This window comes from Coturnix japonica, chromosome 7, assembly GCF_054131305.1.
Source record: "Coturnix japonica strain WE chromosome 7, WE-NBRP24, whole genome shotgun sequence".
Lineage (NCBI taxonomy): Eukaryota > Metazoa > Chordata > Aves > Galliformes > Phasianidae > Coturnix > Coturnix japonica.
The window spans coordinates 4508177-4524489 of record NC_140669.1 but is presented as its reverse complement, the minus strand read 5'-3'; the positions used below and the strand labels follow the sequence as shown (position 1 = coordinate 4524489).

The 16313-nt window shown below is 35.0% G+C and overlaps 1 protein-coding gene across 10 annotated transcripts in view; it reads right to left on the bottom strand.

Moving 5' to 3' along the window:
• Positions 1 to 16313, bottom strand: part of LRP1B (LDL receptor related protein 1B) — a 553348-nt gene that overhangs the window by 27856 nt on the left and 509179 nt on the right. For all 10 annotated transcript variants that reach the window (XM_015869156.3, XM_015869153.3, XM_015869152.3 and 7 more), the window contains 6 exons: positions 14022 to 14245; positions 13660 to 13766; positions 11528 to 11644; positions 10158 to 10331; positions 9504 to 9629; positions 4657 to 4821 (listed from right to left, as the gene is read on the bottom strand). In XM_015869156.3, coding sequence (XP_015724642.2) covers positions 4657 to 4821; positions 9504 to 9629; positions 10158 to 10331; positions 11528 to 11644; positions 13660 to 13766; positions 14022 to 14245 — 913 coding nt within the window. The remainder of the gene's footprint in view (positions 1 to 4656; positions 4822 to 9503; positions 9630 to 10157; positions 10332 to 11527; positions 11645 to 13659; positions 13767 to 14021; positions 14246 to 16313) is intronic.

Sequence of the window (16313 nt, the reverse complement as noted above, 5' to 3'; positions counted from 1 at the left end):
AGTGGAGAGAAGCTGTATTAGAGTACATAATTAGAAGCTGAGCTGATTGGGATCAATCCCAATAGATATTTATTCTGTCCATGTGGTGAAAACAAAGGAGAAAAGAACCATCTCAAAATGCGTTAGTGGAGTACTCTCAAGGCTGGTTGTGGTGTTTCCTTTGGATCTACACACCAGACCAGACAGACAATCCTCCATTGAAAAACCTATCTTCTCCCCCCATCTAGTCCCTAGTCCTGGTTACAAGGAAGTATACAACTTCCCTGGGGGCTCACCAGTGTGAGACTTGCAGGGACAGGCAAGATGTGAACAAACTAAACAGTTTATTCCTTGGTAGCATTTTCAGTACATAGTGTTGTGTCCCCATGTTTTATTCCTAAAGCAGAACACAAAATAACATCTACATTATATATATAAATATATAAATATATATATATATAATGCATACATTTATTTATTTATTTATTTGTTTGTGTTAGGAGTGTGTTTCATCAGTTACCATTCAGTGGAAACAACACTTTTCCCTCAATTTTCTACAAACATCATGATTCTACTGGGTTACATAGTTAAACATATTTATCAAACTTTGAAAACTAACTTAATCTGGTCTACGTGTTCAAGACATTTAGAAAATTTTCCTCCAACATTTTTGCTTTAAATTGTAAGTAAAAAGGAAGTATCTGTATGATATCCTTTTTTTATTCCCCTCCAAATTCCCATTAATTTGGTTTACTGGAAAGTGTTCATTATTATATCCAAACTTTTAATTACATGTCTCAGATGTGTACTTTTAATTAACAGATGACATTTTCTTTGTTCAATTTTTGTAGTTCAATACAACTGTCATAAACTTTTAAATTTTAATTATAGCTGCCCCAATCTCTAGCTATATAATGTTCACATAGGAATTTGCCAAACGGCTTAGCAGTAAGTAAACCAACAGTGAATAATCCCTGAATTGCCAGTGGGATTTGTTTAACAAATTAACATTTGTGAGCAGATAATGAGGTTCTACAACTTACCACATCCAGCAAAGATTTAGCACAATCACGTTCTGAAAAATGAGTAATACTCCGTGATTTACTTAATTGGTTATCACTTTCCTATTAAGAATTAGGGAGAAGGAGAATAGAATTTACATGTTCACTGGAACACACACATTCACCAGAAGCACATCTCATATGCGGTAGCATTCTGCTTGTATCAGAAAACAATGACAGATTTGCTTTCATGGTTTATATGCCTTGAGTTTTGGGACAGAACCCAACAATGAGGAAACTTCCCAACGAATCCTCACAGCAGCTGGCTACCTTCAGAAGCTCATTCCCCTGTGAAACTCCCCAGCTAAACCCCAGCAGCATGCAGCAGAACCAGTTTCCCTCGAGTCAAGTGATGTGCACAACAGCTTGGATGAGCAAACACCGCATCAGGAAGTCCAGATATCATCCCGAGCAAATCAAATTCACAGAGGTGCTTCGCGGAGCCCATCGTGGCAGAACTAACAGACAGCAACTGACTCCTTGAAATGGGGAGAGGGTGGAAATACAGCTGCTAAGTGGTCCCTGTGTACCCTTCCCCGTCACCAGCTGTGGCTGCTTCTTCTCATATTGGTGCTAGCCTGAAGGCACACATTCTGCAGTTCTGCCATGTACGTTTATCAACAGGCCCTATACTCCCCAAAGGGCATGAGTGTAGAATGGCACTTGTGGAAAACTTCCATCAAGGCTATTTGAGTTGGAAAATATAAGAAATCGATAAAGGCAATCAGGGCTTCTACAAAAGGAAGATTCAAGCAAGCTGCAGTTATCACAGGTCATTTATATTTTGTGGCTACAATTTACAATTTGGATAGGCACTTACACACATATGGATGCTGGAACTTCCAGAAGAAAAAGCATCATCATTTTGAACAGAAAAAGTAAAAAAAAATAAAAAATAATAAAAAAAATGGAATCAGGGAAAACACAATGCAACTTGATTGCAACAGTTTAGTAGTATAGTTTCATGAGCCAATAGTATAGTGGATCAAAAACCTCCATTGGAAAGAGCTGGTTGGGAAGGCGGCTGCAGAAGTACGAATAACATAGCAAAATAAGTTAAAATTATAGCAAGGTGATTTGAAGTAGTAATTTTATACTTCTGGATGCAAAAGAATTCTCTATACAAACACAAATAATCAGTATGTTCTGTACCTTTTGCCAATGGATGGCTAAACCTGCTAGGAAGAAACTTGAAATCTGGACAAAAAGTGCTCAAGTTCTTCAAACATGAATGAAAAGCAGAGGAACTCCTGGTAATAAAGATCCTCTTTATTCCTACATGTTTCACTGTGCAAGAATGAAGTAACTTGTCCACTAATGCATCTTGTGAACTTGTCAAGGAAGATCAGCTCTGCCTCCAAGGCTGAAATGACAAGAAGGAAGTGAGCAAATGCTGCTCTGTTCTGTATTTCACTCCCTACGTCGAAACTGTGAATGGCACATGCAGCCTGCAGTCCTTGCTGCTAAATGTGCATTGACCCGGTAGCATACTTGGCATAGTGGTTCATATGACTGGAAAGAAGAAATGGTTGTTGCAAAAACTCCTGAGGAGTTGATCTTTGTTAACGGATTAATTTTTAATGCCTTAAGAACATCCACTTTAGTGTTCCTCTGTAAAAAAACAATGGTTTTAGCATAATATGGATTAGATTAAACTAGAACAAGGGGACATCTCATTAACTTGTTAGATTGTTTCAAGAAGACATGATTTATAATCTGATTCAGGTAACTAATGCAGTCTGATAAGGAGTAGAGATTTCTTCCTAATGGACTATTTACAGAGTGCAGGGGCAAAATGTGCAAGGAAGATGAGATGCAAATCAGTTTGAAAATGTTATCTTGGAATGCTGGGCAAAGTCACTTAGATTTAGAAATATGACTTTTTTCCCCCATATTCTCATGAAGGTTATGGGATGGGCTTTTAGGTGTGAACTGGAAATGGCAGATAGAAAATCTGGTTAACTTGATATATGTTTATTAAAATTTTGGTGAAACTTGGAAAGTGAACAAAGCATGGCAGAGTAATACTCCTATCTCAAGGTATCGCCCAGTAAGAGCCATCAGAACTTTTGGCATCATAAGGATGTGGGGGTGAGGTGCACTATTTGTGCTCAGCAACACAACACTAAAATGTGGACTGCAGTCGTATTCACGCTGCTCTCCTGATGGCATTTTTGGTAGAGACACATTATCCTGTTTGAGACCAAGCAGAAACAAGGATAACTTTTGCACCTTCAGGCTGTCTGCAGCAGGTGGGGACACGATTAACAAATCATCAAAAGTATATTGTATAAACTTGCTTATGTCTCTCACTCTCTGGTCATCACTGCTTCACTAATTATTCACTATTTTTTCTAGCAAGGCAAAGAGATTTCGAGGTTGGATTTAGTAGGAAAAAAAGTATTAAAAATCAAGGTTATATCATAGCTCTGTGAGCACAACAACTGTTAGCTGTCTGGTGAAGAACAAACTGTTGGAGGTGTCTGAGCAAAAGAGAAGAAAAAATAAAACCCAGAGGTCACTGCAGGATTCAGAACTGAGCTGAGCACTGGGAGCCAAGTTACTTGTGTCTTTTAACACCCCAGGAGTATCAATTAAATGCCAGATACGTAAAGATGTGGGAGTAAACATCCTCTCTTCAGATGACAGTGAAGTTCTGCACATCATTTAAATCATCCGTGAACATCTTTCGTTCACTTGCACGTCCTCACTGAACACGTATTGATCTCACTAAACTGATAGAAATCTCCGCTTATCATTTGTGTCAGTACTTCCACGAGCTGTTGCAAGCAGTTTCAAGTATAACTCAAACAACTTAAAGTAATTCCGATTTTCTACTATTTAGCCATTATTAGTGATATGAACAATGAAAACTATTATGAACTCTCTAATACTCAGAACTGAAAAACTCTGTTTAGTACACAAATCTGAACATCAGAATAAGATCCATACACAAGCCAGTACAATAAGTGTAGCTGAATTATTAAACTATATAAGCTAAATCAGTACAGAATATTGAGGAAAACATGAAGATCTAAGGTCACTTTGTCACAGAGACTAAGATACATGATTCTTCAATATAGGCAGCTCTGTTTTTTTCTAAAACACATTCTGTGGTCAGGTACCTGGTATTTCCTTTGGATGTCAGTCATTTCATCACATAGAATTTAACTTGTACTTCTCACACAGCCCTAAATTTTAAAATACTTCTTAGCAAACTTTCCCTCTCTCTAGACCAGGCAGTATTTAATTTCAGTACACAACCTAGAGCAGCCAATGTGTTAGGCACAAAGGCCAACTCCCAGATATCCTCATTTTGACAGTTTTTCCACTCATAGTTTGACTTTACAGTTCCCTTTTGACACTTCAGTATGCATGCTTTCATTCTGGATAATTTCATACTACTTTTTGTGAGATTTAGTTTGGCTTTGCCAAAACACTGAGACCCACATGTGAAAAAATAAAGTATACGTACAACATATGCTGTTATATTGCATAGAACTTAAGTACAAAGGAAAGAAGTCACTGACAAAAAGAAAAAAAGCAAGCTACGAAGAGATTCAAACATTTAAATTAAGGCATATAAGATAATATATAGCTGCACAGAAATACGTACCAAGGAGAGATGCTCCACAGGTCCCTCCATTCTGGCAGTAGTTGTAGCAGTGGTTGGTTTCACACCTTTCACCTGAGTAACTTGGCCAGCAGTGGCATCGTGGATCCCCCTTCTCGTTTATAATGCACTTTCCTCCATTTTCACAGGTTAGTTTGCATGTATCATCTGAAGCAAGAGCACAGAGAACAATTTGTATTTTATACAAAGCTACTGATCCCTGAATATGTGCAAAAATACATACCCCTTTCAAAAACTAAAAGGTAAACTACCACACAATGCTAGAAAAACAAACACATTTAACAAAACATAAGCCAGCATCAGAAAGGCCATCAAGAGCTTCAGAGACAATGGGAGCATATATGTACGGCGGCTTGTATCATACAAGGGTACTGCATACGTCTTTTTGGCTCCTGTTTCATCCAAACAATGTGATGGAAAAACTGACCTCCCCCCCCACCAGATAATGTTTGTGGCATCTGGGGATCTCAGAAAACTACTCTGTATTCATCGGGTGACCTCAGCCTGAAGGGATTTACCTTTTTGCAGTTGATTTATTTCCCTCTCTCTTCCAATCTTTTAACATCCTTCTTAATAAACATTATTGAACACATTTAAAAGGAAGCTGCTTGGCTTTTAAATCATCCTCATAAAATTGTACCAACCTGGTACTTTTCAACCATACTTTCTGGCTTATTCTTTTCTTTTACAGAATCATTAACTGTTGGAAAAGACCACTAGGATCACAAAATGCAACCATCAGCCCAATTCCACCATGTCTCATCATATGCCTTAGCATCACAACTACCCTTTTCTTTAACACCACCATGGACAGTAACTCCACTGCTTCCTTATTCCAATGCATTACCAACTCTTTCTGAGAAGAAATCTTTACTAATATCCAACCTGAACCTCCATTGGTGCAATTTCAGGCCATTACTTCTTGTCTTCTCTCTGTTACCTGAGAGAAGAGGCTGATCCCCACCTTGCCACAACCTCCCTTCAGAGAGCTGTAGATAGCAATATAGTCTTCCTGTGTCTCCTCTTTGCTAGACTAAACATTCCCCAGTTTTACCTTCTGTCTAAGAAAAGACAGCCTACAGCTGTGTGCTCACAAAGTGCTTGAGGCAGCAGTACCACCTCCTTATTTGTGAGGCGCATGGTAACGTACATTCTGATTAGGACAGATTCAATCTTTCTATAAAACTGTTTTGCAGTCAGAGTTGTGTCTGTCCTGGAAACACCGAGAAATAAATCTGTTCATTTGAGTGAACAAGAAATAAAATTGTTTGATGACACCAACAAGAAATTAATTACAGACCAGCATGTACACACTGCTCACACATCCAAATAATTGTAATCCTGAGCAACAGACAAGAACCTTTGCAGCTCAAAATACACATTTAGCATGACTCCTCATCTCACACAAAACGAAGCTTATAAAGACAGTCTGCTGCCAAAGTAATGAAAAGTCAGAAACGCTGAGAATTGTTCAGTAATATACCCACTGATACAGAAGTTTGGCCAAATTACTCTTAGTTATACAGAATACAAAGCAGTCAAGTTATCTATACAGTCTATTTTTTCAGTATCCACCGTGGATCTACATCTACTGTAACAAAGCTACTTTGTGCTTGGAACTTTGAAGATGCCTCAAGTATTTATTTAGGTGGTTCATTAAATCCTTTGATGTTCCATGAACCATTCTTCAGTTACTCATTACAGAAGTTGTTTAAATGGATAATGTGGCATATCTTATTGGCGAGAAGGTCTATTTTTGTTTTGCTTATCTTATCTGTTTTACTTATCATTAGTCATGAGTTTATAGAGCAGAACTGTATAAAAACTGAATAAAACTAAAGTACAAACAACTGCTCATTTTAGGAACCTTTTTGATAGTATATTAAATATACCCATTGTATTTCTTTACTAGAACGATCCTGCACATTTAAGACACAAAAGTTAAAAAAAAATTGGAATTCTGGCAAACCCTATGAATTCAACAGGAAAAAGAACATGTATTTTCACAATGCATATTTATAACTATAAAATGTGAAATACAAACCGCAAAGTTACCCTAAACACAACAAGAAACATATGACTTCATATTGTTGGGGAAAAAAAAAAAAAAAAAAAAGCCTGAATCAAAAATTGTCCACAGTAAATCTTATCTAAACAAATTGCCTTTAAAATGACTAAGACGCTTAAACATGTTTTAAATGCAATACAAGTTATATCTTTATGAAATGATCAGTTAATGTTGACCTGAAAAACCTGAATGTATTTTGATATTTTCCAGCATAACAACATTAGTAAAACTGGCTACTGATTTTGTTCCCTATCCAAGAATTTAAATAAAAATCTCATACAAAACTAATAAAAGTTAATACAAAAATTTCAGACTTTACATGAACTAAAAATGAGGACTGAAAGCTGTACTAGATAAGTCAATTTGTAAATATTGTCTGAGACTTAAACAGCATAGGGATTTTCACACTGTTTTTTTTCTTCTTTGTCTGCAAGTAGTTAAAAGAATCAAATTACTCCAGATGATTTACATCAGTGAAGTCCAAAAGGGTATCAGACGCCTTTGTATGGAAGATGGGAACAAAACGTTCCCACAGGAGAAGACAGGGAAAAAAAAAAAAAAAAAAGAAAGAAAGAAAGAAAATACAGGAGAGACACACTAAAGAATTGTTACAAAAAGGCTGAATACATCTAATCTGAATTAGCAAGTAATGGCTTTGGAGAAAGAAAAAACCCAAAAACATCCCTAGCAAGTATTCACCATTGGAACAAAGAGAAACAAAATTGAGTTGAAGAATAAATAACAAATACAAAATAAAAGGGAGACAATTAATTACTAGTCACAGATAGTTGGAATGTAGAGACCTTTCAGACATTCTTTTCAGAAATGTCAGGTTTAAATATGCTCCAAAAATAATGCTTTGTATTTCATAATGTTGGTCCACACCATCAGAGGTGGACATAGGTTGTATGGCAATAAAGGCTGAACCTTCCCAACAATTATCCATTAAATTTATTGCTATGCAAAAGATGACAGCAGAGGTTTGTTTTTTTTTGGTTTTTTTGTTTTTATTTTTTTTGTTTTTTTTACTTTAAAATATCCATTTACTTTACAATCCTCAATGGAAGAGAAGGGCTAAGAGAAGGATTCACAGTGAGAAGAAACCAACACCTGCAGTAATTTAACTCATTTCCTTCAGTTCTAGGATATATCAGTCTCCATATAACAACTTCCTATAAATAAATAAATAAGATACTGCAGTAATCAATTTTCTTTCTTCAAATCAGAAACAGTTTTCTGTGTTGGAGCACTGCTCTATTTGATATCTAAAAAAAACAAACGAACAAAAAACCAAAAAACCCCAAAACACAACAAAACACCTGAAAACAAGATGGAAAACAAGAAGATAGTAGAGTTTGGAGTGCCAATAGCTTTTTCTAGTAGAGCTCTCTGAGGTAGAATTTGTGGACGAAATAAAAATTACATGGGGATTAACCTCTACATCCCCAGACAGAGCACCTGGTTTCCTGCAGTCTGTGCATTCAGAGGGCAAATCCCCACAGAAATGTGCTGAAGAAAATACCACAATAAATGAAATATTTCATCTCTATTCAGAAGCAATGCCAGATCTGAGTCTTTATGGTTATTCTCATGCTTTTCTTCCAGCCAAGAAATCACAAATATTCCCTCTAAAAATGAAAGTGATAGGTATCCACCCCCAAAACACTGAACTCCTGGAAGCATTCCATTAGTCTTGTTTATTTGGCTGCGATCCATGCTGACATTCTCCAGTGCAAATCTCTGCATTCCCATTCCCTATTAGTTTCACTGTTCTGCAGGTATTAGATACAGCGAACCTAGTGGATGCAAATCAAGCGGTCTCACTTAACAATATGAAGTGGTAATCTTCCCATTTGAAAACTGCTCCTAAATTGAAGCAGTCAGGCCTACTGGAGTCATGAAATCTCAGAAAAAAAAAAAAAAGTTATGCAGGGAGAAAAAAAAGATGAAAGTTACCTAAGAATACACAGGAAATTGCTTTTATTTTATTATTCAACCATTCTGAATGATGTAACACATGTTGTAACATCTTTAACTTGAGAGAACCAAATAAAACCCCAAAATTCTGCTTTTCATTAGTTTTAAGAAACACTGGCAAAATGTCTGTTTAGGGCAATCTGGGTTTAGTCTCACAGAAAATCACCGAGAACTCAAAAATTAGAATTCCTCACATAGTGCTTATGAAGAAAAATCAATTCAATGGATCAAGTTATTTACAGAATGACAATTCTATTACACAGAATTTCAAGACTTACCTCAATTTCCTTTTGTTTAAAAACAAACTAACATCAAGAACCCAAAGAGCCAGAATCTGAGTCAACTTCGGGGATACAGTCACAAGAAAAAGAATAAGGGCCCTGGAGTTGTTGGGCAGTTGGTCTTGATGATAAGTCCTTTCCAAGTAAACTATCCTAACAGTGAGACTTAGGAGACTTCCTTCCAATGACTAACTTAAGGCAGACTTAACAGTAAGAAATTGTAGGAAGTGGGATATTTTTGAACATATAAATTATAGTGTACATAATTGATGTATATTCATTGATAATTCACATAATGTCTCTTGTTTGGAGGCTATTAGTGGACTCTTAACACCAAATACATTGTCAACCTGCCATAAGCTATACAATACTTGAGATCTTTTCAAGAAATCTTCTGCCCAATCCTTGAAGCAAAAGTGGCACATCAACTTGAAACATCTCCTTCATACTTTTTTTGTGCATGTTAAAGTAGTTCACGTACACACACAATTTTCAGTACCTACCTAAGAGACTCTGATCGACACATGTTCCATTAACTAATGATTTTCCTTCTGGACAAGCACATGATGCACCAGAAGGATTGAGTAAACAAATGAATTCACATCTCAGGTCCAAGCACGGATTAGGCACTGTTTGAGAAAAGAAAACATTTTAAAAGGTTCCTTACTTTTTTTTTTTTTTTTAGAATTATGCTAACTTCTAGAACTAGGACCAAAACAATAATCACACAATTCTGATTCTGTTTTAATTTCCAGAGTATAAACAGCATGAAGTCAGTCAGCACTCATTCAAATGAAAGTGCCATATTCATACCTTGATAGAACTGACTCCAGTAAAAACAAACGTATTGGTAATATTCAGTCAAAATCCTCATTTCATTTTGACAAGAGGTATTTTTGTATTCAGTTTTCTTTTCTTTTTAGTTTCATTTGCACTGCAGGTATGCAATGCAGGCATTTGTCCAATGCCATTCCAAATGAAAGAAAATTGCATCAGAATCTAAATTATAATTATATAACAAAACAACTAAATCTATTTTCACTTTGCAGCATCAAGTTCTATTTTACATTTCTACAGTTGATGGATACTTTTATTATTTTTCTTTTTCTGAGATGAACTTGAAAAACATTCAGTGTTAAGTAATTATGCTTACTCACAGTCCATTTGTTTGTAGCGATGAAATATCAAGGCACTTTTTGCTTTATCAACATCAACACTCAGGTATTCCACAAGGCTCCTGCCAAATTTGTGTACTCTAAATGCACCATTTTTAGGACCTGCTCCATATATGTAATCCTCAAATATGTCAATTCTATGAGGATGCAGTAAACCTTAAATAAAAATGAATAATAAGCGCATACATTCGTATCCAAGTAGCAAACATTAATTTTAATAACAACTTCAACTGCACTGCAATTACAAGCTATAAAGCATTATTTTTCAGGCAGCAGTTTGTACCCACAAAGACTGCCTTTAAGAAGCAATCTTCCTAAAAGAAATTCTTCCCATATCACAAGCAAATAAAATCACTTTGATTCAGTCTCTGAAACTGATTTAATATAGAGAAGAAGGGAAACCCTAAAGGAAGAGTGAGCTATTGAGAACATATTCAGCTGCAATACTAACTTGAAAAATATGACAAGGAAAAAAAAAAACAAACCAAAAATATATTCCTTTACAAAGGAAAAATTATTCTCACAAACCATTTATTAAAATCATCCCTTCTTAAAGTGTTAGAAATACTACTTTTAATATTACACTTCATAATGATGGTAAATTAATGCAAAACAAAAAACACAAAGCCTTTACTAATTCTTGCTTTTTAACAGCTAATATCTTCCAGAACACTCTGGTGAATTCCAAACCAGTAGTTAAAACACAAATGTGATATCATCTCAGTGAGACTCCACTACTAACTGCCCACTAAGTATTCCCTAAAGTAGATCACTTTCGTAGAATATAATCATAGAATTACTCAGATTGGAAAAGACCTTAAGATCATTAAAACCAACCGCAACCTAACCATACTACTCCAAAACCCTCCACTAAATCATGTTCCTGAGCACCAAATCTGAACCACTTTTAAACAGATACAGGGATGGTGACTCAACCACCTCTCTGGGAACACATTGCAGTGCTTAAAAACCCTTTCAGAAAAGAAGTTTTTCCTGTTGTCCAACCTAACTTTACCCCGGCACAACTTAAGGCCATTTTCATCCTGTGCTATGCATACATCTCAAAGTCTAACCAGGCAAGATTCTTGCTTTGCTATGTAAATTCAGATAGGCCAGATCTGTTTTACAGTGGTACTTAATAATAGTCAAGCTATTAATTACATAGCTTTTTTTAATTTACACATATCATTTAATAGTTATTCCTTTAAAGATTATGTATGAATTTAATTATTTATTTGTTCAAATATCTGAAGTATTGCTTAAAAAAACCACGACTGTAAGCTCTTAATCTTGAAGGCTCTTCTCTTTCATAGCTTCTACATCTAGTAAAATTGCTGGAAACCACTCCATACCTTGCTTAGTGCTCACAGACACAACTGAGTCAGAACCATCAAACAGAACGCTGCCAATGACAGACAATTCAAAATCAGCCCAGAACAACCTCTGACTGAACTGATCAACTACAAGACCTACAAAGGAAATAAAAAAAAGGTCCAATGAGATACATTAAGTTTGAAATAATTGTTGAGCAGCGACACATTTTTCTATCATTCATATTCAGATGAAAGCGAGACAATGAAAAAACAATGCCTAGAGACCAAGGTGAAAAAAATATAACACCTATAGCTTAAATCATCATCTCATTTCAACTCATTGCTTTTACTCTTAAGCTACTTCTCATAGGTCAATACCTTTCCAAACCATTGTCCTCTTCAGGTAGGAATATGTACCAAGTGAGACTATAAATGTAGGATTGAATCCTGCAATTTTCTCTACCGACAAAAACCTTATGTCAGCAGATTTTGTTGTGACTATGCAGCCTCTAGGCAATAACTAAATAGTTAAATCACGCTTTGTTTCACCAAGAGACGCTTAAATTATTAATATGCCATTTTAAGTCATGCTAGAAGCTTCTGCCTGTAATGGTATTTGAACCATAAAATAATTTAATTCTGAGCTTCAGACATTGTAGTGTATTTTTAATAAGAATGGGAAAAAGTATTTTTCTTCCTACTTATGTAAGTCAGTCAGAAAAAATACATCAAAATACATTATGCATAACAGCAAAAATTCTCCTCTTAAGGTCATAAATGAATCAGCTACAGATAGCTCAGAGGATGTAGAGGAAATCTGACACGCAGACCAGCGAAATAAGTTCCTATTTGCAACTCTGCTTAAAAAGCAACAAACAGAAAAGCACCAACAGCACAAAACTTATAAAATTCAAAAATTGAGGTTGGATTGCTTTCAGTGACAAAGGAATTTGTAATTTCCTCTCTCTAGGACATAACCTTGGCATTCAAATAAAGTGATGATTAGTGACAAAAATCCAACAGAACTTAAACAATAAAACTTATATTTATCTGACAAATTCACAGTATTTTATGTAAGTACATCAGCAATGAGCAGGCAGCAATACTGATAAACAAAATTCTGATTCCAGACTAAATCATCAGAAGTGGCTTATTATTGACTGTATATTATCGTGCTTTATATGTGCCCAAAGAGGATCATAAGCTTCCTCTCCTAGATATTTCCTTATACTATAATGTCCTATGTTCTTATATTTCAATCTAATAGTGACAATAATAAGAGATATTCCCACTGTCATGTGAGTGCAATTTGTGTACACATAAGCCCACATTAGTGAGCGATTAATTCTGTTAAAACACACCTACTTGTTGCAGTGACAGTGGCAGCTTCTAACTGAGACACTAAGATATTCAGATAGCATACTCTTGCAACAAGGCAGCGTTTCAATAGATATGCATTGGACAATCCTTAATTTACAATGCAATAATAACAAATATTATCTCTGTAACCTTGAGGAAACATTAAATATTGCACGAGAAAATGGGTCACAAATACACCATTTAAGGTTTCAAGACAGGATGCTGATATTCAAGAGACACATTTCATTCTGGGTTTACCATTTCTGTTCTCATAAAAATTACTTTTATCCTGCCAGTGTAGAATTAATGTAAATTCACAAGGTCTCAACAAGCACAGTAAAGCTTCAAAACGGTTCTGCAAAATACTGAGATAATTCAGTTGTTTCTTTCAAAACCTAAAATCTTGGTGTTTTCTATTCATTTGTTTTTGCTTTTAAATTATACTTAGGAGTATTTAGGAAACAGCATAATAGGCTGCAAGACTTCACATGCTTTCTTAAAAAACTTTTTCGACCCTTAATTGTGAGCCATTAATTGATTTTGCTTGTCAAGCGTTACTGAACAAATCATTTCTTTTTTTAAAGTGATTTTATGTAATGCTTTGTTATAGCTATTTAAACTTGTGGAAGTTTAAGCCATATTAAGTTGTGTCATATGAAAAAGTAACTAAAAATTTTTACTATCATCTGCACATGGTTAACTACAGACATTATACATATATACTGCAAACTTAGAAAAAAGAATTCATCCAAGAAATCCACACAGAGTTAAGGTATGCCATGTAATCAGGAAAAAACTGGTAACTTGCATACCTGTAGGCCTTTGCAAGTTTTTTTGAACCAATATCCTTCTCAGTGTACCATCCATAGATGATTCCTCTATATGAGAACGATCCCCAATAACTGTCCAGTACATCATCCTAAAAACATTACACATAAATATATATATACATTTACACTTGTTGAACAGCAAAACACTTTACAGATATTAAATTATTGCAAGCAATGTCCCTGAAGTTTGGGAGATAGCATACCCTGATTTACACGTACGTAAATGGAGCAACAAGGTGAAGTAAATGTCTTGGAAAAGTTGAGATATTTATAGATGTTTTATTTCTCTTCTTTTGAATTACTGTTTGAATTACTAAAGCAGGGTAATGTGGAAATTTACATACCCCCTTTTAGGATTTACAGCAATCGCATATGGTTCTCCTGCAATACTTGTAAGGAGTCTTGTGCAGTTAGGTCCATTCAATTGACCGACATTGATGGAATATCTCAGACTAGTCCAATGAGTTGTGTAGTAGCTGAACCAATGCATTCTGGAATGATCAGTCCAGTAAATGTTTCCAGCAATCCAGTCAACAGCAATGCCCCGAGGTCTTTTAAATTCTGGACACTAAAAGGAACAGATGTTAAAGTCAGATATAATGAAATGATCACTTAAAGCAGCTGCATAGTTACAGATCTGTATTGGCAAGTAACTTCTACCTTTTGTGTATATCTATTTGCTGAAATATTCATAAACCCTGAACTACTTGAACTAGTGCTGCTGAAGCAAACAAATAAAATATGTTGTAATTCTAAAGGGAAAAAAAAAACAACAACAATGGAGTATTGAGGTTATATATTTACTATTCTTTATGAAGAACTATGCAACAATGTTTCATCCTAAACCTCTCTCTGGAAGTGATAGTTTATACCATCATGATATATGACTCCTCAGGAGAATGACAAGGGTGAACAAAATGACTGCATTTAGTTCTGACCAGTATTAGTAGGCAGTAATAAGGAAGATATCGAAGCACTTCTCCCTTGTTGTTCAGTGTACTTGTGCTCTGCCATCAACTAAAACTGAGCTCCATATGTAAACAAGGCTTGGCTGATGAAAACTTTGAGATTATAAACAGTAATAACTCATCTATAACTTCACAATTACAATTAAGGCGTATTTCCTAAAATACGGTTAACAGTAAAAGTTCATACTGCAAACAGGAGAGAGATATGACCAGAATTCTCTGTAGTTCATTAACATTCTTGGAGAGAAATAAAATCTACAAAACTGTATCCAGTTATTTCTTACCTAAATGCAGCATATCATCAAAAATTAATACTTATGTGAACTAAATACATATGCAATTATTTGCTGGTTGATGTATGATGACATCAAGTTAAATTACGAGCAAAAACCTTCCACTCTATGAAACCTTCCATCTCTGGGTGAAAAACAGGACTTATAATGGTGAATTTAGTCCGGAAAATTTTCATCTTCTAAAAATATCACAGAATGAATGTTCTAAAGACATACAGAACCTAAACTTTTTATTTAGATGAGCATTAGAACAATATATATATATATATATATATAATGTTCATTTAAATAAAAAGTTTATTATATATAAATTTACATATATATATATTAAACACAGCATTTAGAAACAAACACTTTAAAAACAGGATCACGCTAATTTAGGTGAAAAAAAGCATCATGTTGGGTTTTTTATTTTTTTTATTTTTATAATTATTATTATTACTATTATTATTATTATTATTATTACAAAACAATAAGGGCAGCATCCGAATTAGCAAATACAGCAAAAATAAATTATTTTTTTTCAAGAAGTATAGTACGTGCATGCAATACCCTGCTATTTTCCTTGTTATTTATGTATTGCTTCAAAAATTTCAAACAGAAGATAACTGACAGTATTTTTATTCTCTGAATTTTCATTTTATTTTATTTTTTTCAATCCAAATGCCTTTTAATTCAAGATAATATTCAGCTACCTGTGTTCAGAAGCCTTTAATGACCTAACACCTTCAGCTACTACTTTGGAGACTGTGAGAATTCATGGTCTACCTGGAAAGCAACAAACTACAACACTGAAACCAAATATTCTTTTAAAAGGACAGGAGCTATCAAGGCAAACACAGTTCACGGCCTTCCTTTGGACTGTTCATGAATCACTGCTTTTATTAATTTTGTTTCTTTATGGTTTTTGGAACCTAGCAAACAAGTGACACAAGATCCCATGACACAGACAAGAAAAAGGGATCACCAAAACACTCTGGCACAATGCTGGGTTGCTTCTAACACAGACCCTTTTCCCCATCCACGCAGGAAGAGTGAAATTCCAGTAAAGCTGGGACTCATATTAAATATCAAATTAACAAGGAGATAACAACCATAAGAAAGGGAAAGCCACCATCTGGTGTAAGAGATTAAAAAGAAAGAATAAAAAGAAAACAAGCTGATGCTATGGACGTTTAATTCTCAGTTGTCTTCATTATGTTTCAGCCTTGCCATACCACGTTTCTGATGTCTTACGCACCTTCTTGTACTGTCTAGGAGAATTATTTATTGTAAATGAGCTTTTACCTCATATGGATTATGTTAATGATGAACAATTTTTGCATACAGAACACAGTCGAAAATACAGGAGTCAAATCACCTCAATATTTTATTT